At 41.1% G+C, this 26,278-nt stretch overlaps 1 protein-coding gene across 1 annotated transcript in view; it reads right to left on the bottom strand.

Annotated features, from left to right (window-relative positions):
• The window catches only part of GOLGA4 (golgin A4), a 77,057-nt gene extending 67,394 nt beyond the window's left edge, over positions 1-9,663 (bottom strand). The window contains exons 1-2 of the mRNA XM_086614324.1: positions 9,577-9,663; positions 2,289-2,384 (exon numbers count right to left, since the gene is read on the bottom strand). Of these exons, the coding sequence (XP_086470450.1) occupies positions 2,289-2,384; positions 9,577-9,663 (183 nt within the window). The remainder of the gene's footprint in view (positions 1-2,288; positions 2,385-9,576) is intronic.
• Positions 9,664-26,278: the final 16,615 nt, after the last annotated feature.

The following is a 26,278-nucleotide window of genomic DNA, read 5'->3' as shown; positions in this document are numbered from 1 at the left end:
CATTTCTGAGAAGTATTTGGAGAAGGGAGATTTCATGTCTTGATCATTTAAATTTATCTTTCTTTTAGTAAAATGTTCCGTTTCACATAAAACCAGTCCTTGCAAAAAAAAAGAAGAGATTTTAACTTCCTTAGCAGCTTCACTACTTTCTGAGTTTCTAATTACAGGATATGTTTCACAAGTAAAATTTTCATAGCAGCTCCCTAAGCCCAAGGATAACCGTAAGTCTGAGGTCACTTTAGTACTCTGTTTCCATTCTTAATCTTATTTCTCCTTCTGCCTCTCTGATCTCTCCAGTGTAACCACTGTATTTAGAGCATAATGTTCTCCCAACATAACCTTGCCTGTGCTGCGGGGAATTCTCTGCTTCTTGGGTTTGTCTGGAAAAGCAGTCTGAAAAGACTGTCTGCTGGGGGGCAACATATATCTAATGAAGCAGTACAAGACAAAACGGAGCTCTCCATAGAAGTGAACACTACAGAAAGCATTGATACATGCTGGTAGCATATCAGTGTCACCCAACAACATTTGAAAACATATTCATTTTTTAAATAGGTTACCCGAATTGTGTAGAGTGCTAGTATTTTTTACTAAATCAATTGATAACACTGAAAAGAAGACAAGCCTTCAGGCTCACAGAATTCTTCAGATCTGGAATAAAAGCAGACATCTTCAAAAATAAATACAAGTTAAGAGAAAGTATTTTGCCTTTCACTCAATGTGTGAGTTATACTATTTGAGGACAAAAGCAGTTGGTACTTGTATATTAAAAGTGATGAGGAGTGTTATCGCTTAATCTTTCCCCTTTGTTTCCCACTGAAGAGAGAGAAACATTTCTTCCTTTTCTGTAGGCAGCACCAAGTTAATGACAGACAAAAAGCAGTGAATCAGTCCACAGAGGAACATCACTGTGTCTCGTGGCTTCAATATTTCATGTACCACTAAGCTTTTGCTGCTTAACAAGTCTGAAAACCTTGGTCAAATCTGTGCTTTAACCTCTAGCACAGTTTACAATGGATAAAGATAATAAAATTTAAAAAACAGGGGAATGTTTTTATGTTTGCACTGGTCACTGATGGCACCAACTCATTCCTTCTAGGCCACAGTGGTAGTCCTCATATGGCAATATGCCACTATATACTCTGCATTAAGAGCAGAAATGCAGGTTGTTTTTTTCAGAAAAAAATAAACAAACAAACAAAAAAACGAGCAAACTCTCCTTCCTGAAACACTTAATAATTTATCCCAGTTGACACTGCTTGCTGACATTTTGGAATATCAGTTAACAGAGAACCTCTCTTCAAGGATGAAGGGAAGACATTACATACATACATATATATGTGTGTGTATATATATATAAAAAACAGTAGAGAAAATGAGCATTTATTAGAAAACTTAATACTACATTTCCAAAATACAAAACAAAATCATGAGGTGCTCTTTCTTTCAATTCTGTTACCATTGCAGGAAGTGAACTGCCAAGCTGCAATCATTGGTAGTGTTCATAATGGAACCTAAGACAAATTTCAGGTATAGCTGACCATCTCCTGAAGAAAACATGGTGTTAAAAATTAAATGGACTGTCCCACTGCAAGAAAACACATCTTTTGTAGCAAAACCCAGTAACTGAATTTTTTGCCTAGGAACTCAACACTTCCTCTGACAAAGTCCACAGAATGTTTGTTTGTTGGGTTTTTTTAATCAAATCATTTCAAAAAAGCCACAGTACTCAATACAAAAAAAAAAGTGTTGATTACGTCCTCTGTTTGCTCTATTATGCAAGTCATGGTTACCCATCATCCTGATAGTGATTTTAATGATATTTTATAATTGATAATTTAGACTCAGTTTGGTTTGTTGTTTGGTTTTTCAGGTTGTTTTTTCTTTTTTTTTTTTTTTGGGGGGGTGGGGGTGGTATTGTTCAAGTTTGATAATTATTACTGGTATGGTTAGAAACATTCACAAGGGCTCAGTTTAAGCCTTTAGCCTCATCCACCTCAAGTTACCTGTACAGTTAACTGGATTCCCCCAACCATGATTTTTAAGACCTGAAGGACTTTGTTTCCTAATCTGTGCATTAACCACTACAGCTTAAAAGTCTGTTTTGCTAATATTCAACACTTCAGTATTTAACCTAAAAATTACACTCTTTTTATCTATAAATGCACAGAAAATAGTGAGATTGAGGAAAAAAACAAAAACAAAACAGTTAATCAATGACACAAAGTTAGATTTTTCTTTTACTTTTTGTAAACTTGAAAAATACAGAAAAACAGTTCTCAACTGACCTCTTCATCTGGTGTTAAAGTGCCTTCATCAGTCTGATCTGCACATGAAGAAGTTCTGCTTCTGTTTTCAATTGGTGGAGGGGATTTGGAAGTGATCTACACAGAGATAACATATAAACAAGTAATAATATTAAGTCCAGAACTAATTATTCTGTATCATAATTCACTTCAACAATTACTAACTAGAACATCTCAGTAAAGACTGGTCTAGATCTTCCTTTTAAAGGAAACAACCAGTTCTGTGTATCATCTGTGACAAGCTCTACCTTTCAAAGTCTCCAGAGCAGAATGTGTCATGAATCAGCCACAAGAGCATGCAACAAAATTAGTTATTTTGATTATTTCTGAACATGGACCTCTCAGACCAGATTTGAAACTAGATGCCCCTAATACGTTAGAAACATAGTACAGGTGCTTGAAGTTCAAAAGTTTTGCAAACTGACAGAGATTAGAGTGTTTGCACAGGGAATATCACCTGATTCCTTTAAGAAAATAACAACAACACTTATAAAATTGAATCTAAACAAAGAAAAAGGCCAGAACGAAATGATGCATTTTATGATGTCAATATGAACTTGTTGTTCCTGTCAGCACTGAACATCTATTCAAAGAAATTTCACAATTTCATTCTGAGTGAGGTTGTAACATGCCAACCCAACTCAAATGTAGTTTGTCAGTCTCATACTTCAAAATTCAAACATGAAATTTCAGTATAAATGCAAAGAACGATAAAATATGAACAAGGGTTTATGTAAAAACAAACTAATTATTGAAATCTCTTATTAGGTTTATTCTACAATACAACCAGAATGAACAAAGTGTTGCAAAAAAAGAAAAAATAACGACCACAAATCCTTTAACACTTTGTTGCAGCCCCATCACTGAGGTTGCACACAGAAATTCTGTCTTGCAAAATGTCCCTCTCACAAGACAGAGCCGGATGTTCTAAAACATAACTGACAGTACACTGAGAAGACATTATCAAAACCCACACTTTTTCAGAGAATTACACATACTTTATAGCCTAAAACTATGGGTATGTTTTGTAAAACTTGGAAACTAACAAACGAACTCTAACATCACACAAAACACAAGATGATTCCATAATCAGTCATAGTTACAGGTCCGACCAAGCGGACCCAACGTTCCCACCTGAAAATACAACTCAAAAGTCAAACACCCCACCTAGTAACAAATAACCATTCACACGGAAGCTCAATGTCCTGCTGAAAAATTTCACACCAAAAGGATTCATAGGGTTTGAAAACCAACAACGACCTACCCATGCCAACAGCCTGCTCTCCTACTTTTACTCCCACTCCTTAACCTAACGTGAGCAATTTGAAGACAATCGTCCCTGGCCCTCACCCCACACATGAGCGCTCTGCAAATATCCATCATCGTTTTGCTGCTGTTCGGAAGGAGGATGAAGGTGCCTCTTCACTCTGCCCTCAGCCACAAACAGTTTTAACTGCTGCATCCAGACTCTTTGCAAATTTACAGCCATTTAGTGGCACCAAGCTCTGCAGCACCAGTATTTGTTGCTCTTCTGCAACAAGATGATGTAAGAAAAGTTGTCTAGAACACAGGTGATGGAACAGAACAGCAGAGTTCTACTGGAAGGGCCTGCCCACTTCAGGGCTGACCAAAAGTTAAAGCATGGCATTTAGGGCATTGTCCAAACGCCTCTTGAACACTCATGGGCATGGCCAGGAAGCCTCTTCCAGGTTCTGACCACCCTCTCGGTAAAGAAATGTTTCCTCGCATCAAGTCCGAACCTCCCCTGACCAGCGCAGCTTTGAGCCATTCCATGTCCTGGCAATGGTTACCAAGGAGAGGAGATCAGCACCTCCCTCTCCACGTCCCCTCCTCAGGAAGCTGGAGAGAGCAATGAGGTCACCCCTCAGCTTCCTTCTCTCCAAACTACACAAACCCCAAATCCTCAGCGGCCATGCCTGCCAGCTCCTTCCCCAGCTTCGGTGCCCTCCTTGGGAAGTGTCCTTTTTGAATGGTGGGGCCCAATTTATGGGATTGCATCCCCCACAACACTGGAATGCAATTAGTAGGGCTGTAACTGGTTGTTCCAAGATGTGCTACATCAGCACTGGTTTGCCTCGCACAGCCCTTTGCAGAGAGGATGCTCTTACAACACGCTGGCTACCAGTTCATCTCCAAGCACAACCCAAACTGCAGGTTTTAGCTCACAAATCCGATGTCGTTTCAAATCGTTGCTACATAAAGACTGCCTTTTTCATCAAAGCCCTCTGGACACGGGCCTCTCATGGCAAGGGAATTCGTCTCCAGCCTCGCTCCACCTGCTGATCTCTCCGATCCACATCTGGACATGTGCCACACTGGGCTTTCTGCACTCATGGCACCAGTTTTGCCATGTAATTACCACGTGTGTGCTGAAAGCCTGGTTTTAATTGTTGCTTTTAGCAATGAGAGATAAAAAAACAGTTCTCTTATAACTGAATGACATCATCAGTTGTAGAACACTGGAACAGGTTGCCCAGAGAGGTGGTGGATGCTCCATCCCTGGAGACGTTCAAGGCCAGGTTGGATGAGGCCCTGAGCAACCTGATCTAGTTGGAGATATCCCTGTTCCTTGCAGGGGGGTTGGACTAGATGACCTTTGAAGGTCCCTTCCAGCCCTAACCATTCTATGATCAGTAATTTCATCAAACTGACATTCTCAGTTGGTTTGAGGGCATAGAAGAGACAAAAATCTGCTACTTTCTATAAAAAGCTACAAGATGGTGTATTGTGGCCAGAGGGCTCCATCCAGGAGAGCAGCTCCTGCAGTGCAGCCCCAGGCCCAGCCCGGGGACAGGGCACAGACAGACACACCTACACATGGCTCAGGCTGAGCTGAGACACGGCCCCTGGGCCCTCGGCAGGAGTCGGTGGGGGTCCCAGGGCAGCCCAGTCCCAGCCACTGAGGCCCACCAGCACCCCCAGGACCCCGACAGAAGCAGACATGCCCCGCTTATGTGCTCGGCTTCATCAAGTCTGAACCTCCCCTGACCAGTGCAGCTTTAAGCCATTCCCACATGTCCTAGCATTGGGTACCGGGCAGAAGAAGTCAGCACCTCCCTCTCCACGTCCCCTCCTCAGGAAGCTGGAGAGAACAATGAGGTCGACCCTCAACCTCCTTCTCTCCAAACCAGACAGAACTCGTGTCCTCAGCCGCTCCTCAGAGGCCATGCCTGCCAGCCCCTTCCCCAGCTTTGGTGCCCTCCTCGGGACACATTCAAGTACCTCAACATCCTCTCTAAGTTATGGGGCCCAGAACTGCACACAATGCTCAAGGAGAGGCTGCACCAGCACTAGATACAGCGGGACAAGCACTTCTTTGGACAGGCTGGTTGTGCTGTGTCTGATGCGCCCCAGGATGCGGTTTGCCCTCTCGGCTGCCAGGGCACACTGCTGACTCACACGGAGCTGCTGCCGACCGGCACCCCCAGATCCCTTTCTGCAGGGCTGCTCTCCAGCCACTCCTCTCCCAATGTGTGTCTGGTGTTACTCCATCCAAGGTGCAGAATCTGGCATTTGTTCTTGTTCAATTTCATGCCATGGATGATTGCCCAATGCTCCAGTCTACCCAGATCCCTCTGCAAGGCCTCTTGTCCCTCAAGAGAGTCAACAGCACCTCCCAGTTCAGTACCAGCAGCAAATTTACTGACTGCACGTTCAGCTCCTCCCTCCAGATCATTGGCAAGAGTATTGATCAGAACTGGTTCTCGAATTGAGCCCTGAGGAACAACACTGGTGACTGCTCACTGCATCGCTTTGACCTCTGCTGTTCAGCCAGTTCTTCACCCAGTGCACTGAGTACCTGCTCATCCCACAGCTGGACAACTTATCCAAAAGGATGCTGCGAGGGACAGTATCAAAAGCCTCACTAAAATCCAGAAACATCCACCACCTTCTCTTCATCCACTAGGGGAGTGACCTTATTGTAGAAGGATATTGAATCAGTCAATCAAGACTTTCCCTTTGTGTACCAATGTTGACTGTGCCTGATGATTACATTGTGTTTAAATGTGTTTTATTAGCACCCAGTATGATCTTCTCCATAATTTTTCCAGGAATTGACATTAGACAAACAGGTTTGTGTTTTCCTAGGTCTTTCCTCATGCCTTTCTTGTAAATGGAAAAAACATTGGTTAGCCTCCAGTCAGCGAGGATCTCCCCAGACTCCTCAGAGCTTTTGTAGATGATTGAGAGGGGTCCTGCTGTAACATCTGTTGGCGTACTCTGGAATGAATCCCATCAGGCCCCATGGACTTGACATTAGGAAATGTTTCTTCACCCTGGAACAGGTTTCCTAGATGGGTGGCTGATGCCCCATGCCTGTCAGCATTTAAGAGGTATTTGAACAATGCCCTTAATACCATGCTTTAACTTCTGGGCAGCCTTGAAGGGGTCAGGCAGTCGGATTAGATAATTGTCATAGATCCCTTCCAGCTAAACCATTCTATTCTATTCTGAACATTCAACTGATACAACTGGTCCCTTACATTTTCAGTGTCTACAGATGGAAAGTCACTGTTCCCACAGTCATAGTCCTCTGACTCAGGAGACCGGGCGGCCCAAGGTCTATCAGCATTATTAAAAACTGGAAAAAAGCACATTGAATGCCTCCGCTTTTTCTTCCTCTCTATTTATCAGGTGACCATCTTCAACAAGTATCCATCCAAGAGACACCTGGAATTGCAATAGCATTTTTCTTTTTCTCCTTGTCAGCAGTTAGAAACTGATGTGTTGTTCAGCCTGTGTGCAGCAGAGCACAGGTGTTCTCCATCTGAAGATGACATCAGTTAGCTAACCGTTCATAGGAAAGAGGGAGGAATACAAAGGCCTCCTCAGAAAAAGTGTTACGCTTGAGATATTTTACCTCTGGATTTAATCAGTCTCAGGTCAGTAAATTTAGTCTCCAACACTACAAACCAGAGCAGAAATTACAAGCTCTAGGTCTCAAAGTAGAAGACATGAATAGAGCAGAGAGGGTATGGTGAGCAAAACCTCCTACAAGAGGGTATAAGAAAGAAAAGAGCAAAAACGAATGCAAACAAAAGTCTCATAAAACCAAGAAGTGTTAAGTGTTTGAAAATGTCTCAATAGAAAGCCGCTGATCATCTATTTTATGACAGAATACTCAATAAGTGGAACGCATTTTAAGGATCAGAATTACTAAAAGCAAGTTCACAAAAATATATTCCACACTCTCTGCAAGACTCCAGTATGTTTTACAGGTCTCAAAACCTCCTCACTCCTTCCTTGTTTACAGAGCCTGTTTCCAAATGAGAGCCGAAGAGTTAGCAGACCAGCCTATTTTAAGATCAATTTTAACTCCAATTTCCCTCTAGTGTTACTTGAGATCAACTGAAGAATAAAGAATACTGCAAGACAACTATTTTACACAAAAATAAAAATATATTCTTATTTTCTGCTTCTGCCTTTCCGTTCATGTCAACCCTGGAGTTACACGATCTACTCCGTTCACAGTACAGCAGACTAGGTGAAAGTATCATTTATCCTAAGCTTTTGTATTAGGTTTCATGAAATTTGTCAATGTTAATTTTTACAGCCAAATAAAGACTGAAATAAATTATGCTGTTGGGTGCACATGTGCACTCAGGCTCAAATTTATTCAATTTATTTATTCAAATTTATTGATCTTCAGCAAGTACCAACCCTTTAAGACAAGCACCAAGTATTCTGAACTAAGTGGGTTACAATATTGAGTGCAAGGTACCATAATTCAGCTGCTGCTTATTGAAAATAGTAGGCTCTGAAGTTCAACTTCTTTCCACCGTACTGAAAGCTCACCACATACGCCAATTCAGGACACCACTCTAAACTGTTACTGACAAAAACGTACTGTACTTCACCAACGAGAGAAAACCCAGAGTTAATAACTATGAAAGGGCTTAAAATAAAACTCAATAAGCTACACAAAGCTTTACAGTAGATCTACTTCCAAAAATACCGCCCCTATTTGACAAACCAGTGATTTAAAAAAATACTACATAGCTGAACGTCAGCAGTTTTGAAACTGTGGCCTAATACTGAGACTATGCAGCGTCAGACCTCCCAGTGGTTCAAATTACATTCAGATCAAGCCCAGGCAACTGATCTCCTATTTGTAAAATTAACCAAATTAACTGCCTATAGCTTAACGTTCACACGATACAGAGTTTATAGCAGTTTTATTCTTTTAGATTCCAAGATGCAAAGAACACTTAACCCAGCAAAAAGCCAAAGAGACACAGGCAGACATTATCTTTTTCAGCACAAAGTTTGCCAACACAAAGTTAACTTGGCACAGTCTTTCTACCCAAATTTGAACTGGCAGAGAGAGTTTATTCTGCTTCGACACATGCATAAAATCATCGCAGCATATTTTTGGCCTCTGTCACTTTCAGAGACACTCTGCACCCATGTCGTATCTAATATGCATTATTATCATTTAAAAACAGTAGTTCCGAGAATACAACACCAGTCATAATTTTGTGAAAGCGTGGATAAGAGAAAAATGGCCAATTAAATTATAATTAAAAAACAAACAAACAAAACGAAACACAAACAACCTTGCTCTCAGCTTTATACTATATTCTCAGTTTTTCCACAGGTAGAAAAAGCAAGAGTAAGGTTCAGGTACGCAGACAAGCTCCTAAACGATGGAAACACAAGGGACTCACAGGAACTCACAGGAACTGAAAGAACAAGCATTAAGACGAGAGAAAACGATAACCAGCGATCTCAATGCTGGATTGTTCCCCAGCGCACACGAAAACGTCACTCCTTTAAACTCTAAAGAAGAAACACGCTTTCTGCTTAGCTCTGTTTGATGTTCCCCCAAGAGATGGTTTTCACATTCCTCTAAAAGACAGCCTTTGTGGAGCAGCCAAAGAACAGTCTCAGAAGCCACCGGAGAGGCTTCCCAGAGAGGAGGCGGCTCAGGAACAACAAAGTTGGCTTCCGAAGTTACCGCGAAGCCGCCTCTGACAGAGCCGGGTGCGGCGCTCGCCAGCCGGCCCAGCCCGGAGCCCTCGGCCGGCGCTGCGCGACCCTCCCGGCGGCCGGGTCGGCGGAGCCGGTCCGACCCGCCCCGCTGGCAGCAGAACGCCGCGGCCCTCCCGGGCGAAGCGCGGCCCTGCCCCGCCGCGCACACCGCCTCGCCGGGGAAAGGCCCCCGGCGCGCAGCCGGGCACGACGAGCCGCCCGGGGCTCCGTCCCGGCCACCCGGCGGACGCCCGCTCCCCTCCCCGCCCCGCGGTACCTGCGGCGGGAGTGGGGGCGCGCGTGCCCCCGCCCCGCGCGGCGGCGCCTGCTCCTCGCTGATCTTCTGCTTCAGCTTCTTGAACATGGTGGCGGGAGAGAGAAGGGGGCCGGGAGGCGGCGGCGAGGGGTGCGGGGCACGGCTGCCCGGCCCGTCGGGCGGCGCCTCCCGCGAAGGGCGGAGGGTGGCAGCGGGGGGACTGCGCTCCGCTCGCCCCGGCCCCGCGCAGCCGCCGCCTCTCCTTCCCGAGGCCCCCCCCCCGCCCCGCCGCCGAGCAGGTGAACAGCGCGGCACTGCGCCTGCGCAGCCGACGTGGAGCCGAGCGCTCGGCGCGGTACGGGGCGCGACGAGGCACAAACTTCCCAGCGGAATTCCCTGTGCCAGCCATCCCTCCCTCCCTCCCTCCCAGCGCGCCGGGGGCGGGCGCAGGCGGTGTGCCGCCCCACCGGGACAGGGCGCCGGGCCCGGGTGCCGCCTTCCTCCAGGTGAAGCGGCGCGGGCGGAGGGGAGGCACTGCCCGCCGGGAGGAAAGGGCGGGCGTGGCGAGCTCCGCCTGCCCGGTGTTGCTGTTTGTTGTTTACTTCCATAGCGACGGCTCCCCGGGCGGCTGGATAAGTAACGACAAATAAATCCTTTTCACCTGAAGGGCGTGTGGCAAATCAGCGCGGAGGCTCGTTTGCCAGAGCGCCGGTAATGGCGGTTGGAAGCCCTTAGGTGACACGGTCCCTCCGGGTCGGTCAGTGAGGGTCTCATCCACAAACGGAGTACGATTAAAGACGGAAAGGCGGTGTTGGCCACCGTCGTCGTTATTACGCCTTTGAAACGAGAGGTTAAACCTTCTTGGCTGCTTTAGGTTAGAACCTATGGCTTTAGATCCCTCGCCGGAGATCTGTGCGCGGTGGATTCAGTCGTGTCGGTGTGGATGCGGAGCTGCCAGCAGTGGCCTTCTCCAACAGTAGGACTATTTTGAAACTTGCTGTGTTGACAGCGATGCCCTATGAAGGCTGGGAATACGTTCCGCTGTTGGCAAGAAATGCAGAACTGTGCAGTACACTAAGGAGGCCGCGTGCCCTCATCACAAACGCCTTCACTGAAACACGCTCCTGTCATCTTGAAATAATTTGAGGAAAAAAGTGGATAGGAACAGAAATGGATTGATCGCTGTACGCTGACCACAATACGTCTACAGCAAACGTAAGCTTCTGTAAGTTTTTCCTGATTTTTTGCTACATGTCAAAAAAAAAAAAAAAGTAATTTTCAGCAGTCTGTTTAGCTGTAGATAAACCGAGACTGATAGTGATCCTTTTTTGTGTGTGTTTCAATGTATATACATTGATGGTGGATGGATGCACACTCTATGCTGATTTCTAGTGAGTACGAGTGTTGCTTTGGAACACCTCCAAAAAAGCTAGTCCAAACCTACAAGCCATAATAGTAAGATAAGTATATAGAAGATTTTTATGTTCTCTTTTCTATAGGTGGAGTTGAAACAGAGAGCAAATAGAGCAAAAAAAGAGCAAATAATTTTCTGCTGACTTACTGAGGTGTAGGAAAAGGTCTCCAGAAAGGGCAAAACCACCTGAATAGCAGTCCATGAGGAAATGAGATAAAACGGGCAATTACATTTACTGCAGCCATAAAAAGCAAAATTGTCTACTTCAGTCAGGTAGCCTCTATTCCCTCTAAATATGACATGCAGCAGCACGGCTGTACAATTCATAGGTTAGCAAGCGAGAGGGGCATTGCCTGAGGAATCCTTTGGGAACCCTCTAACAACCTTCAATCTCCTAATAAATCCAGGATTCTCTCACACCTACTTGCTGTTTCCAGTGCTAGCTCATATTCTCTTCAGCATCTACAGATTACATTGTAATTTTAAACCTAAGTCACTAAATGTAGTATGTGAATTTGATGGATAGATGCATAATCGAAAGGACAGTAGCTCTTACAGCTATCAAATAGGAAAGCAGAGTTTTATTTCTTTCATAAAACATATCCAACAAACGAGAGCTCTGTATTATTTCCTTGGAAAATTTAAAGCTTGAGATAGTATGTTCTGGCTATTTCTCATAGTGCAGATGTTTTCAAAGGACTAAAGGCTATGCAGAAGAGAACAAGTACAAGACTAGAAACTATGACAAAAGATGTTATTCTTTCCTACACTGAAGTTAGTTGCAACAGAGAATGGTAGGTGATTAATTAATTGGAACTCTGTTAATAGGTTAAATAGTTATATAGTTGGATATTTTCCAGCAAATTTTTTTTTTAGATAGATATTTATTTTAGTTAGATATTTTCCAGCAAAAAATCTTTTGTTGTATAAATTCCAATGTACATAATCACCTCCTATTCTCCACAGGAAGTGCCTAACCTAGGTTTTAGGAAGACGTAAAGTATTATTTGTCTGTATCATTTAATCATACACAGATTGGTGGCATTTACAAAATCAAGGGCAAGGAGAATATTTCTGTGCTTTTGAATTGGTACAAGACAGCGATATTTTGTAATACGTGGGTATGTATCTGGTATCCCAAATTAAGCAGTACTATACAAATTCTGAAAATATATATATGATAACTCTGCAAAATACTACCATAACCCTTCTAAAAGAGCTTTAAATATTTTAGCGCCAGGGCAAGCTCGATTAAAACATAACTGCAATATACAAGGCGTTTAAATCCCGCAGAAGTCTGCCGGGAAATGACCAGAACCATATTCGTACATTCACATGGTGTCAAAATCCCTTACTTAACTGAATAGTACCTTGTTTCTAGAATGCCAATCTGATCTTGGCGTTTTTGAAGTTAAAAATAGTAGTTGAAAGAGAAGATTTGTACCTCCTTTTTTATCTTCCTTAAGTACACCAATTAACGTAGAGAACTATGACATGATTGTACTGTCTGTGAAAGATCCATGTCTATCTGCAAACCACACTGGTTATGGTAGATAATTAAGGTCTGTTCCAAATTAAATCTATAGCAGTTAATGTATTTCCGTGGGAAAGGGAATAAGAGAGCCTAAATGTAAAAGACTTTGTTTTCATAGCAGTCTAGACTGCTCTAATTGTCAGCGACAGTGGCCCACACATCCCTGCAGTCCCATTCCTTGCCCTGCACTAGCTCCGGTGCTTGTCAGGCCTTTCCCTTAGTCATTTCTGCGTGTTGAGTCTGCAGAAAACTAACCTGACCAAAGAGCAGATCATTTTCTGCTGACTTACTGTGCTGAGTCCCCTGAGTGCAGGAGCTGCTGCAAGCGAGGCGAAGGCGGGCAGGATCTGGATAGCTTTATGTTCCCAGAGTTACTTCAGATCGCTCAGGAACATACCAGTCTGCTGAGCAATTGGCTTCGCTTTAAACTGAAGCAATCCCACTAAGTGCTACTTCGAATTCAGCTAACAAGCAACTCGCTTACTGAAAGAGCTGATACTATCTCAACCAGTAACTATCTTAGTTGCTAATGATGGTTGAAGTATTCATGCATATGGCCTCCAGCCAGTCTAATTTGATTTTTAAAATGCTGTCTTTTAAGTTACGGCAGTTTTTTGGAAGTCACAAAAAACCCATGGCCATAAATTATGAATACAGCTTTCAATACTCTTTTCCACACCTACAAATCCAATTACTTTGTGAAAAATGTATGGATTTGCTAGCAGCTAGTTCTTTCAATCCAGTCATCCATCACAAATATGAAAAGACAGAAAAGAAAATAACACATGTAGTGTTTCTCATAACTTTTTAATGTTGGTTCATATTTTCTTTGGAAAGGAGGTTTGCCATGTTTGAATTTTTATTTACATCATCATCATGTTGTTAAAATAATACAAAATATTGCTATTATTCCTCCTGGATATTAAAATAACATCTAATACAAAATATTGCTATTATTCTTCCTGGATAATATTTGACATTGAGGGATTTACTTTAAAAATAAAGGAACATGAACTGGTAATAGAGTAAACAAAGCTAAGCAAAAAGGAGCACTAATCATTTAACAGGAGTTACTGTCCAGAGCTTATGTGCACACCACTGTTCTTTACAGTGAGTTTATGGAATGTTGAACAGTGAGTTTATGGAATGTTGCCTTTGGTAATAATTGCAGTTTTTACTCCTACTTACAAAATTCAAAATACTAATGTTGATGTTAAAGTGGTCAAAGAGCGCACAGGTAATCAGTTTCAGTTAGGAAGTATTTTGATCTTTACTTCAGCACAAAGGTTACAAATGACAGCACACGTCACCTAAAGCGCAGTGAAAACTGACAACTCATTGTACCAGCAGCCCACAGGACAAGGAGGAGTAGTTGTGCAAAATAAATCCTTTGCAGTGCTGAGACTAGAACTCTAAAAGCTTTAATATGAATAAAATGGACAATCAGAGCATTTGTGTTGCGTGATCTCATTGCCATTTTTACTTTTGGATTTAAATGTTGTGACTTAAAACCACCACCAGATGCCAGTGTTCTAGAAGATTATACCTCTACGGAGTCATTGTCAGTATTACGAATGCAAAACTATACCAACAGGGGCATGAAACTTCAAAAACGTTCAGGTCAGGGAACTGATACAAACCGAAGTTTCTACATCTGCTGTATAATCCTTATGTACAAAGTACAGGCTGCTCTAAGTAACCTGCTGGATATCAAATATTAAATTTCTTTACCATGTGGCTGACTTCATGGTTGCTTAGCAAACAGCCTATTTGCTGTTTATTTGTGTATTCATATATTCAGCTGTGGTGCCCAGATATCGGTCTGATCTCAGTGAAGGTAAAATTAAGAACAAATGTTCATTAATAGCCATTTGAATCAAGACAGCGAGTGACTTGACTGAAAAGTCAGATTTGTGCGTTCAAAATGCACAAGGCTATGGAAGGAGCAAGGGCACCATCTGAGAAAGCTGAAAGGTGGCCTCAAGGCTGCAGTTGTTCAGACTTACAAGAGGAATTAACTCACTTTGGAGTGAAGAAAAGCTGACAGGCATTGCTGTTCTGCACCTGGGGAGGGAAAGGAACTTCTCTCCTCTCCTGGGAAAGTTGTCCAGAGATCACATGGCGTGCCACACACCTCTCTTTCTGGAAGTACAAGGTGCAAGTTCAGGCACTGAAGACTACTAAGAACCACTGCAGTAAACTGGCTCACTAGTCAGGACTGCAGAAGGAGGAAGATGATTTGGATTTATTCAAATCCAAATGAGGCATCTTCTTGTGGATGGGAATATAAGACATGGAGAGATTTAAAAGTAAGTGACCGGATTTGATCTTGCAGGAGTCTTACTTTCCTAAAACAAAAATCTTCATTTTATCACTACGTTGTGAAGTGGCATTTCCTTTCTGCTTTGTCTAGAGCATCAAAACCTTTCTCCTAACTTCCATTTCATTTTAATTGTACTTCAAAAGCTCTGGATGCTACAAAAAGGGAGCCAATGATGCTATAAAACAGCAGATCCTTAGTATCAACAGCAATGACAGTCACGAGTTTGATTTTAAATTAGCTGGCAGTAGACTCTCACTCGAGTACTTTCATTCTTATTTCTGGAATCACATTATAAAAAAAAAACAAAAACAAACACAAAACAACCAACAAATCCATATGGGCAAGAGCCTTATATCTAAAAAGAGAAAAGAACTTGCTGCTTCAAGTTTCTTCATGGCAGACGAGTGGGCTGGTTTCAAGGAGTTCTATTCTAGGTTCTATTCCCAGCCCTCCCAGTGCCCCCTCACCCACGCAGCCAAGCTGTTTTGCATCACAGTGCTTCTATTGGTATTTTAATCAAGATCAGCCATGCTACCCAATTTGCTGCAAACACGTGATTAGTTTTCCTCTTTGATTGTCCAACTGCTGACAGAAAGGTCAAAGGAATGACTGCTTATTTAGATGCTTTTTAAGAATAGAGATACACCTTCTTAAGACAATTATCTCCCTGCTGGGATTTTTCTGATTCTACGATAATATTTTCCCCTTAAGCACTGTCATTAAGAAACAGCAAATGATTTCGCTTAATCATTTCTAGTCAGCAGGGCTAAGAATACCAGCGAAGATCGTTAGACATTCAGTTTATTCGGTTGGGAAGAGCTAAAACAACCACTTTGATTCATGTGATCCCTTTAGCTAAAGTGAGAACACCTCAAACCACATCACTGGAGATGCTACACCCAGCAGAATTCACTGCTGAGGAAAGTCATTGAGTCACAGCACGACAGATTCTTAAGGAAGTGTACAGAATAACATTTGAAATAGTTGCTTACCTTGATAGTTGCAAAGAGAATCAGGAAGTATTTTTTCCCAATTACAACAGTGTATGGTTTGATACATCATTAAGGAAAACATTGAATTTTCTTCTGCGACATCAAATTTATGAAACTGATGGATGCAGAATACAGAAAACGGTGGTTTAGGAATAACTATACTACTTCCCTGCATCACAGTTTCTAGAGTCTACAAAACAGACCAAATACGCATTTTTGTGCTGTGATTACACAAAGCCATTACATATAAAAGCACAAAGACAATGGTTTCATGTAGCTAGATCTATCAATTAGTGCTTGAATTCAGAACATATGAAGGTTATAAATGTAACAGATTTCTAAGAACATTCAGCCAATTTCAGATTAGGAATTTGTCAGCATTTAAGAGAATATCCTGATACTGCTATATTGTTGCTCAAGTATTGTTGTACTCTAAATTCCCTACTACTCTTACTTTTCAAATGTTTTGGAGGGAAGTGTTTCTCATCCTCCGTAACTCCTTTTCCTAGCTCCCAGGTTTTACTACAAGCTTTGCCACCCCCTGAGTCAGGTGGAATATCTGGTTGAAGAAACCAAGGGCTTTAGGCCTAAAATTCCTCTCATGTCTGACCTACTCTCAATGACAGGCCCATAGGGCACTTCTACATAAAAAAGAGTAGAACCATGGAATGGGTTGGGTTGGAAGGGACCTTAAAGATCATCTAGTTCCAATCACCCTGCCTGTACTGGAAGGAACACCTTCCAGTACACCAGGTTGCTCAAAGCCTCATCCAGCCTGGCCTTGAACACTTCCAGGGATGGGGCAGCCACAACTTCTCTGGGCAACCTGTTTCAGTGCTTCACCACCCTCAGAGTGAAGAATTTCTTCCTTGTATCTAGTTGAAATCTCCCCTCTTCCAGTTTAAATCCATTGCCCCTTGTCCTATCACTACACGTTCTTGTAAAAAGTCCCTCTTCATCTTACCTGTAGATCCCCTTTAGGTACTGGAAAGCTGCTATAAGATCTCCTCGGAGCTTTCTCTTCTCCAGGCTGAACAGCCCCAACTCTCTCAGCCTGTCTTCATAGCAGAGGTACTCCAGCCCTCGGATCATTTTCGTGGCCTCCTCTGGACCCACTACAGCAGCTCCATGTCCTTCTTGTGTTGGGGACTCCAGAGCTGAACGCAGTATTCCAGGTGGGATCTCACCAGAGCAGAGGGGCAGAATCACCTCCCTCGACCTGCTGGCCACACTGCTTTGGATGCAGCCCAGGATACGGTTGGCTTTCTGGGCTGCCAGTGCACAGTGCTGGCTCATGTTGAGCTTCTCATCAACCAACATCCTCAAGTCCTTCTCAGGGCTGTTCTTGATCCATTCTCCGCCCAGCCCGTACTTGTGTTTGGGATTGCCCCGACCTATCTTTCAGTTGAAAATAGTGAATATTTTATCCCCTCTGTTGAACTACTACAGGAGCAGAGTTATTATTCAGTATGGATGTGCATAGATGGCATCTGGGTTTCTTAAAACGCTTTAGAAACATGTGGTAGGTTTGATGGTATACCCATAAGATAAGCACCAGTCATTTTACAGGCGAATAAAGCGAGTTCTGGAAAACTCAAGATACTTCACAGCCACTTAGTGGTGGATGTGGGATTGAAACATGGACCATTTGGTACTGTTACCAGATTCATCATTTAAAATATTTTTAACCCTGTGGTCTAGAAGACATCCTAACCTAACTGCATACACACAGAATGAAAAGAGATGCTCTCCTTGTTGTATTTTCATGCTATTTCATCATCTCTAGGAGCTCACCTGTATGTAAGGATGACATGCTGACGTGCTTCCCTTCTATTATCCCCCTTGTCTGCAAAGAAGTACTGCCAATGCAGTATTTTGAGATGTGAAGCACTTATTTGACTTGAGAAAACTATTATTTAAAAGGAAGCAATTACCACACTGCTCAGAATGCTCCAAGTAACTAGGTGACTTTGCATATTCATCTGTTAACATGCACTGTTTCAAATTAAACTCAAATTCTAATAATCGAATTGTTCTGACTTTGCTCACCTTATTTTGTCACTTTGATTCTACAGTCTTCTCTCACACACGGGAAGTTTTTCCCTGCTTATTCTGAAAAGGCCGAAGACATGGGGTTTGGCTTAACAAATACCAGGTACAGCTATTACAATGTTACATTTACAGAGGAAACCAAACAAACAAAAAAAAAAGCTATCACCACAAAACAGTGACAAGTCTTCACATAAGTACTTCCCTCTGGTAATTTGCTTCAAACTGTGACCTTCCTGTGGCTCTGAAAGGGGAGGAGGTGTTAACCAAAGGGTTGCAATCATACAGTTAAATTCACAGTAAATGTAATATGAACTCAAACCATTATATCAAGAAAAACTAAGCTGACCTCAACTTGTCTTCCAGCACCTGAAACTTCATTTGGAGTAACATCTGTGGGGGACAAGACAAAAGAGATGCTGAGTAGATGAGCACTGCCTCAGTATTAAACTGCATTCAGTGTCTTTGTGTCACAGAGTTCATAATCTGAAAGTTCAGCCCTAGAAAGATACCAGCAATTTTACAAGTTTGTTTGGTATTACAACACAAAGCAGACTAGCTTGGCATAAAAAGAGCAAGACAACCACGTTATCTGTTACTTTATCTGGCTAAATTAAAGGTTTTCAGGCAATTTGATTATGATTTCCAACACTGCCAGATCATTCTTAAGAAACCAGAAGTCATATTATGAGCTGCTTATTCTCATTTAGCAGCAATCTGCATGCAACCAAAGAAACTCAGAGTTATGATGTAAGTCAGTGTTTACTAAAGAATTTATGGTTAGATTTTTACTCTGTGAATCTTTTATATTGAATGCATACGATAATACTTACAGAAGTGCTACACTGAATTATCTACCAGAGAGATGAAGGCCAGACCTTGTGCTCAGCCAGGGGCCTGATGTGGATACTTGGGTCAGAATACACAGATATGGCAACACCGAGATGTAATTTTATCTCCTACTGGTAATGGCTAGAATAGAGACACATTATTTAGTCTTTGACTTCCAAGTGTCAAGTGTCACGTATTGTTCTTCTGTTATCCTGCCTTATTCAGTTCAGCCCTCCTGTAACTATCCAAAATAGCAAGAAATGTTATTTCTATATCATGTAGCTCCCTAGACCTCTGTTCAACTCAATCTTCAATATAAACTGCCACAATCCAAAGCACTAAGATAATCTTGCTGTTAGGATACTGAGAGAAGCGAAGAAGCCCGTTACGGTCAGAAAAAGTGTTGCAAACAGTTAACATTTCATAATTACACTATAAACATGCACAGAAATACTTAGAAGGAAGGCATAACTTCCTTTTGGCTCTGTTCAGATACTGTAAGAAAGATAACTCTTCACTTGCTGTCATAATGCATTAACCACCGTCCTGGTATTATAGAATTCTTGTTCAAAGCAGACCAACACTTTGCACTGAAAACGTTTCATGCAGTATTTTCTTCTCTTCCTCCATGTACTAAAAATTGCTTTATGTTCATCTAATTAAGCACAACATGAAAGTTCACACATTCATAATTTTATTATTCAAAATATTTTTCTAGATATTTAATTCTTTGTAGTCTAGTGGTCCAAACTTTTGCTAGTCCATTAGGGACAATAATAAGCAAGTAACGTGCTGCAGGTAAAAATCAAATTTTGTTCTTGGCAACCTTTGTTACAACCTTCTCATTTCTTACAGCTATGAACAATGCCAGAAAGCCTCAGTGGGCAATATACTGCCCACAAGCCACACGGGGCTTGGTGTCATCTCGTGTAGTCCATTTAGCATATGCTCCAGCAGGAGCCACGCAGGAAGGTCAGGTATAGGGAGATAACTGTGGACTATTATGAAATAACAAACCACTGTGAATTAGGCATCTTTAGCTTCTGTGGTGTTGGTAATCTCAAGTACACAGTGTGTACTTATAAAACACTCTCTTGTTGCCATCACCTTACACCTGCAAAACAGCCATGAAGCTATCAAGCAGTTTTGGAAGTGACTTCTCTTACCTAAGCAGCCTGAAATACTTCGGAATCAAGGTGGTACTTCTTTGGAGATCAAAGGAGAAATTGCTGCTTCAGGAGAATAGTCTCCAAAACCAAAACTGGAAAAGCAGACATCATATAGGAAAACAAAGTGGTTGCTCAACACGAGCCTCAGAGCAAAGAGAACAGACAGGTGGTAGACTGCAAACACAATCCAGAACAGAGATGAGTACGTGAACATTTTCAAATCACTCTTTGTCCAAAAGCGAATAAAATTTCTGAATTTTAAGTTCAAAGATTTTCACTTTTTGAATGCAGTTTTGTCTTTTGTTAGCACTGATTTACATACAGACAAATCCAGTTGCATCATTCATGCAGAGACACCCTAAGAAGACAAAAGCAGAAAGGGTCAAGTCAAAAGCTTTGTTATATGGTACAAAGGAAATAATGAAGGGGGAGAGAGTTTCCTTGTGCTTATTTGAGAAGATTACCATAACATAACACCTATTAATGTCCATTAATGACAACTAGAAATATTACTTCTAGTTAGTGAAACTAATTTAATTTTTGCTGTAGTGGAAGGAATTTGTTGTTTTGTTTATTTAGTCTAACACCAAGACTGCTCAAAGACAAAGGCTGCTCAAAGCTAGAAATACTGAAAGCATAGAAAACTGAGGTTTACCTCCAATGTTTCCAGAGAAGATGATTTTTAGGAGGGGAAGAAGAAGAATGTAAATACTGAATATACTCAAAAGGCTTGCTGACTGAAATTCCATGCTTTCTTTAAGAATGAGAAACATACCAGGTACGTTGGTCAACACAGAAAATATTTCTGGTTTTTAAATCAAAACCAAGAATTGTTTGCTTTTTAACATCATCTTACTGACTGTTATATTTTAAATACTTAAGTATATTTTTGTTTGTTGACATATTTGGAAATAGGGGAAAGTATAAATACTGAAAATATAAACTATTAGCAGAATTTGAAACACGGGACTGAAAATCAGACAAAAATCTTCTGTATTCTGCAAATACAGAAGAGACAAAGGATCAGAAAAAGGCATCGCTGTAGAGATAACAGCTCAATATTGAGAAATGAGAGCAGTGGTACTGCCTAACGTTAAGGATACAAGTATCAGGTCTTCAGGACACGAGAGTAATAACCTTCCCATCTCTGTGATCCTGACCTTCCGAGCGCTTTTGTTATCGTAAGGTGCAGCAAGAGCCTACTCCCTGCCAGCGAGAGGCTGCACGCAGCAGCAGCTTTCATCAGCTGACTGGGGATAACAGCTTATACTTTTGCACCTCCTTCTCTCTCTTCTTACCTTTACTATGCCCCTGCAAACTCCACTCCTTCGTCTCTGTGCTAAACCAAGGAGTTCTCAGTCCTGAGTTTCGGCCAGCTGCCTGGCTCAGAGTGGAGAGCAGCTGCTTCCCAGGTGCCCAGCCCGTAAGGGCGCGTTGGGTTGCGGCGTTGCACCCTGGCACTCACTGCTGGGCCACCTGGGAGCCCACGGGGCCTCGCACCGAGCTCTGACCTTGGGCAGACTTAGCACCGTGCCAGTCCCGGGCTGGCGTCAGAGCGGCTGGGTGAGCCACTGGTGTTACTTTCCAGGCTGCGTGTTGGGCTCTAAGCTTTTATTTGTCATTATCAAGGGAATGATTTCAAATTAAAAGACTCCAGGATTTTTTTTTTTTTTTTTTTTTTTTTACAAAATCTCCAAGCAAAACTCAATTTCCCATCTTAACTGAGCACAGTCAAGGGCAGATGTAAAACAGTTTCGTTCAGTTTGCCCTTTAACCTTAAATTAAGTTGCCAAAAATAGAGCCAGCAAGTAAAATAACTGCATCTAAGAAAAGCTTAGATCGATTTCAGTTTATCTATAGGTACTGATAAATGTATTGGTTACTGTTTGTGATATACTAGTAGTTAACAAACGGTGTCTTCCTTACAACTTTTTTCTTGATCCAAATAATTTCTGGGGTAACGTTTTACAAAACATCTTTTAGTAGCTTTTCTGGATGCTCATCCTTTAAACCTGACAAAAATGAACAAGTACCTCAAATAGCTCATTTGAAATAAGAAGGGTTTTGCTGCTTTTCCTCATCCAGCATGAAAGTTTCTTTTTTTTGTTTTGTTTGGGGTTTTTTTTGTGTGTGTGAGGAAAAAGTGTGCATGCTCTAACAGTAACAACATATCATAGTTAGCAAGACACTTTTGTCCTGTTCTAGGTTACACTCCAGACATTACTTCTACAGTTATCAATGACAAATAATAAGGAACACAACGACTATTACGTAGTTTCAAGCAACTAAATTTTAGCTCTATCAACCCATATTTTCATATGTAGATAGCAGTTATCATCCCATTGGTTATGTTTGGTAGCATCTTTTACAAGCAACTCAGCCAAATGTCCTCTCCATAACATACAAAAGGAGATAAACGCAAATGCAGAACTGGTTGTTCTAAAAATGACCGTAGCTGTCTCGCTTACCAGGAATTGAGGACTGTGGTATTTCTCCTCAAGAAACAGGCAAAGCTTGAAAAGTCAGCATTCATCTTACTTACGCTGGTCTGGTGACTATTCAAATTTCTTCTCAGAGGTTTTGAAGTAAAGCAGACGCGGAGAGTTAGGAGAATACTGCAAAATCTTCGGTGAAGGAGTAACCTAGCAGCAAGAAATGGTTATTTAAATAATTGCTTGTCATTAGACACTGCAATCTGTTTAAGATTCCATTTAGCCAAGTTTTAATACGTAATTTATTAGTACTGGATGTTCTGTTCTATACATGCATATATATTGCATGTATTTTATATATAAACAAAAATTACCGTTTCTGTTGGCAATTTGATTGGTAGATTGACCCGTCCTGTTTTCATGAATAAATCTTAAAAATATTTGTTTACAACCTTAGGTAATTAAAGAATCTGAGGTCTAAAACAAAGTAGCAAAACTAAGTTGTTGTGTAAAAGCTTAAGGTGTGGTTCGAAGTACAGCCTTGCTCTGAAAAATTACTGTAAAAACAATATGAAAAAAAAATCCATATTTGTTGTGCCTTGGTTCTGACACCAAATATGCTTTTTGTAGTCATGTAGAGAGTCTGGGTTTTTGTGAGGGGAATATTTTGTTTGTTGGTTGCTTTTTCCCCCCTCCAAATTGCCAGGCCCACAAACCCAACCTTGGCTCAGGTTAATAACCCAGCGTTACTTCTTGCTCACGTCTCCCCTCCTGTTCTCCCTGCCAAACAGTGTCCTCATTACAGTTGTGTAATCCCGTTCTTGACAAGTGACGTCCTTGGTGCCACCTGTGCAAGCTGAGCTGAGGCTGCATAAGTAACCAACCAGCTCTCTTCACTGGATGCTAATAAACAAGCCTGCACAAGAAAACTACAATCCAGTTTGTGTGCTTGCTCTCTCTTTTTTAGCTGAGTTTGTCAGAATAGTTAATAAGCGTACAAAATATTCAGGCATGAATCATCACAAAAGTTACTGGATCTCCTTTCGAGTGCTACAGAAATGTTGAGCAAGACTGTCATGTCACTCTTCAGAATTAAATCATGCCTGGAAATAGAATTGCCCAGTATGTATTTAGAGTGACATCTGATAGCGTTTATACTGCTTTTACATGTGCTCAGCCTGGAAACAATAGCAGACAGCTTCTCTGTCTTGCATCATCTATAGCTTTGTTTACTCTGTTTCAATTGGTTTGGCTTTTGCTAATACAATTCAAGAAGTCTCACAGAGTCACATAGGTATCACGCAGAGGTGTCATTTAGGACATCCCCTAACAATCATGATTATTTGCATGATCGTCTTAAAAAACCCTGAAAAGGCAAACCCAAACCTCAGAAATCGCAAATAATCTTTTCTTGTTCATGTATCAAATACAGAATTCTACAGTGTTAAAGTTATTTTAGATCAGAACAGCACATTACGTACAGAAATATAAAAACTTGCTTTTTACTCCTGCTAGGTCACAAAGGTTGAGCTGCCATAACCCTCAGAAGATTCAACATGAAGTACACGGAGATAAATTTGCTACAAAATATAAGTAATCCTATGTTCAAGCTCTAAAATGCAATGTACATTTAAAGGAATATTATCGGCTTCATCTAGCTCAATTAATTTACTTAAATATTTTCAAATTATATATCCACTTTTCAGTTTGGCCAGTTCTAATGTTACAAGTAGACATTTGGAGTAAATGGAATTATTAAACCAAATCTGCTTAATTTGAACAGGCTGTTTCTCTCAGGAGTGCTGAGCATCCACACTGCCATTGACTGAAGTAGCAGCACCACTTGGTGAAAAAATTGGACTAAAAGTGGGTGATTAAGAGTGCAAAGAAGATAAAGTTACCATTGACTGGCTTCTGTGAGCAATATACAGATTTGACAATCTCTGTAGTGGAAGTGCAGTACAGAGCCTGACATTCAAAATTTAAATTTCAGTGTCCTCTTGCTTCTCCGATTTCACAGTACTTGTATGAAGAAAGCATCCACCTTCACCTTCAAATAATGATGCAAGTGAATGTCAGAAACACAACAACAGAGAAGTGCACTGAAGCAGCAGCATGTGGTGGACAGGCTCAATACTAATGGAAAAGCAGCATCTCAGTTTGGCTTGAAGTTATTCCATTTAGTTCTTTTTCAAATGCATTAGACAGAGGGTCCACTTTGTTGCTAGAGAAGATGGGACAAAGGCTCAATGAAAGCTATTTTGTTATATGGAAAATCCGTGCACTTGAGACTTTAAAGAGAATTGCAAAAGAGTGGTTTCTTCAGGTAGGAAGCAAAAATAAGAGAGTATTTAAATATTTATTATATTTTCTAAAGAAGACAAAAAAATCATAGTAGATATGTCTTAGTTATGCTAGTCATTTGTTCCCTTCGGCATACCTGGTGGGAACACTGTAGCATATGAAGGTAATTTGGGTTGTGGGGATATCAGGCATAGGAGAGTTCTGATAAACTCCCATTCCATTTCAGTGTGTTATAAAACCTGAATGTCTTGAAAAGCCATATTTAAATTTTACATCCTAATGATGTTTCTACATAAAAAAATATAACAGCCATCAGAAAAGTAACTAGGAAAAACACATGAGTACGTACTAATAGATCCATGTGTTTACTCATTTATGCTTAACATAGACCCTGCTCGTTAGTTTGGCAAACCCCACACAGCTATGCAAGAGTGAGGTGATTTCCCCTATGTGGCTTCTTTGTCATCAGTAAAATCAAGTAGCATTTACACTGTCTCTTTTGGGGGATATATAACACACAAAGAATAGATCCTGACTTCAGACTGAGTTTTCAAGAATGACATTTAGCATAAGAAATTGTCAGTATTTCTCTAGATATCAAACAGAACATAAAGACATTTAAAAGTACATCTATCAGGTCTGTAAGGATGACAATACTTGCATCTCTAGTTGTTTTTACAATGGAATAATAATGAAAAGCTCTGTGAAAATTAAATACACTGCTATGCATAGTATAAAAACTTTCAAATTTTAAAGTAAAACTTTAATTTTAAAATTAATTATTTTAGAATATAGCTTTACTTTCTCTAAACAAAAAGTTTCTCACAAACTCTTAATCCACAAACCTTGTTAAGATATTTCATAATTTATCTACATCTAAATAGGATTGATTGAAATAACACCAGCATCATCCTCTTATTTCTTATTTAACAAGCTGATCTTTGGACACTGGTCAGAGCACTCCAGTGCTTAAAATTTTACTGTATAAAAATGGATACTAATCTATAGCAATTACAAAAATCTTCCTATAAATACATTCTAAACATAAACCACAATATTTTAGTGCTTACCTTATTTCTAAAAGACTTCAAACCACCAAACCTGACCAAAACAGCGAAAAGAAATACCTAGAAAGTGGAGAGCATTCTGTTTTCAATTGTTTGGTCAATTAACAAATCTGTGTTAAACCAGACACTTTCTACAAAAGATTGCATTCACTTGGAAATGTAGATTTCTGCGAAAAGGTTAGAATATAAATTTTTCAATTAGTCCTACCTCACAGCTATTCAACAGACAGTCTAACCCTTTCCATGTTGAGGAAGAAATGAACCTGAACCAGAACTCATGCAATTCTACTGCTGGAGAGCACCAAAAAGATTTGTGGGTGCTAATCCCCATCAAAACGCATCTTATACGCCTAATTCCTGCTGTGCTCTACAGACTTTTGCACTATTAAAAGTAAATGAGGTAAAGGGAAAAACTAAACCTTCTAGTCCTATATTAACCCCTTTGAGAACAGCTGTGAAATGTGCACATCCCCACAACAAACAGCAAGGAACTTCGAATACTTGGTTTTTTCCACTACTTGGTAAATGTCATATGTATGCAAAAACATTACAGAGGAAGCCTGGTATTAGTCCCTCAACGAATTCTAGAAAAGATTTAAATAAAGAAT

This window comes from Tauraco erythrolophus, chromosome 7, assembly GCF_009769465.1.
Source record: "Tauraco erythrolophus isolate bTauEry1 chromosome 7, bTauEry1.pri, whole genome shotgun sequence".
In the NCBI taxonomy this organism is placed as follows: domain Eukaryota; kingdom Metazoa; phylum Chordata; class Aves; order Musophagiformes; family Musophagidae; genus Tauraco; species Tauraco erythrolophus.
Note: the sequence above shows the minus strand (reverse complement) of the source record. Positions and strands in the feature narration are given on the sequence as shown.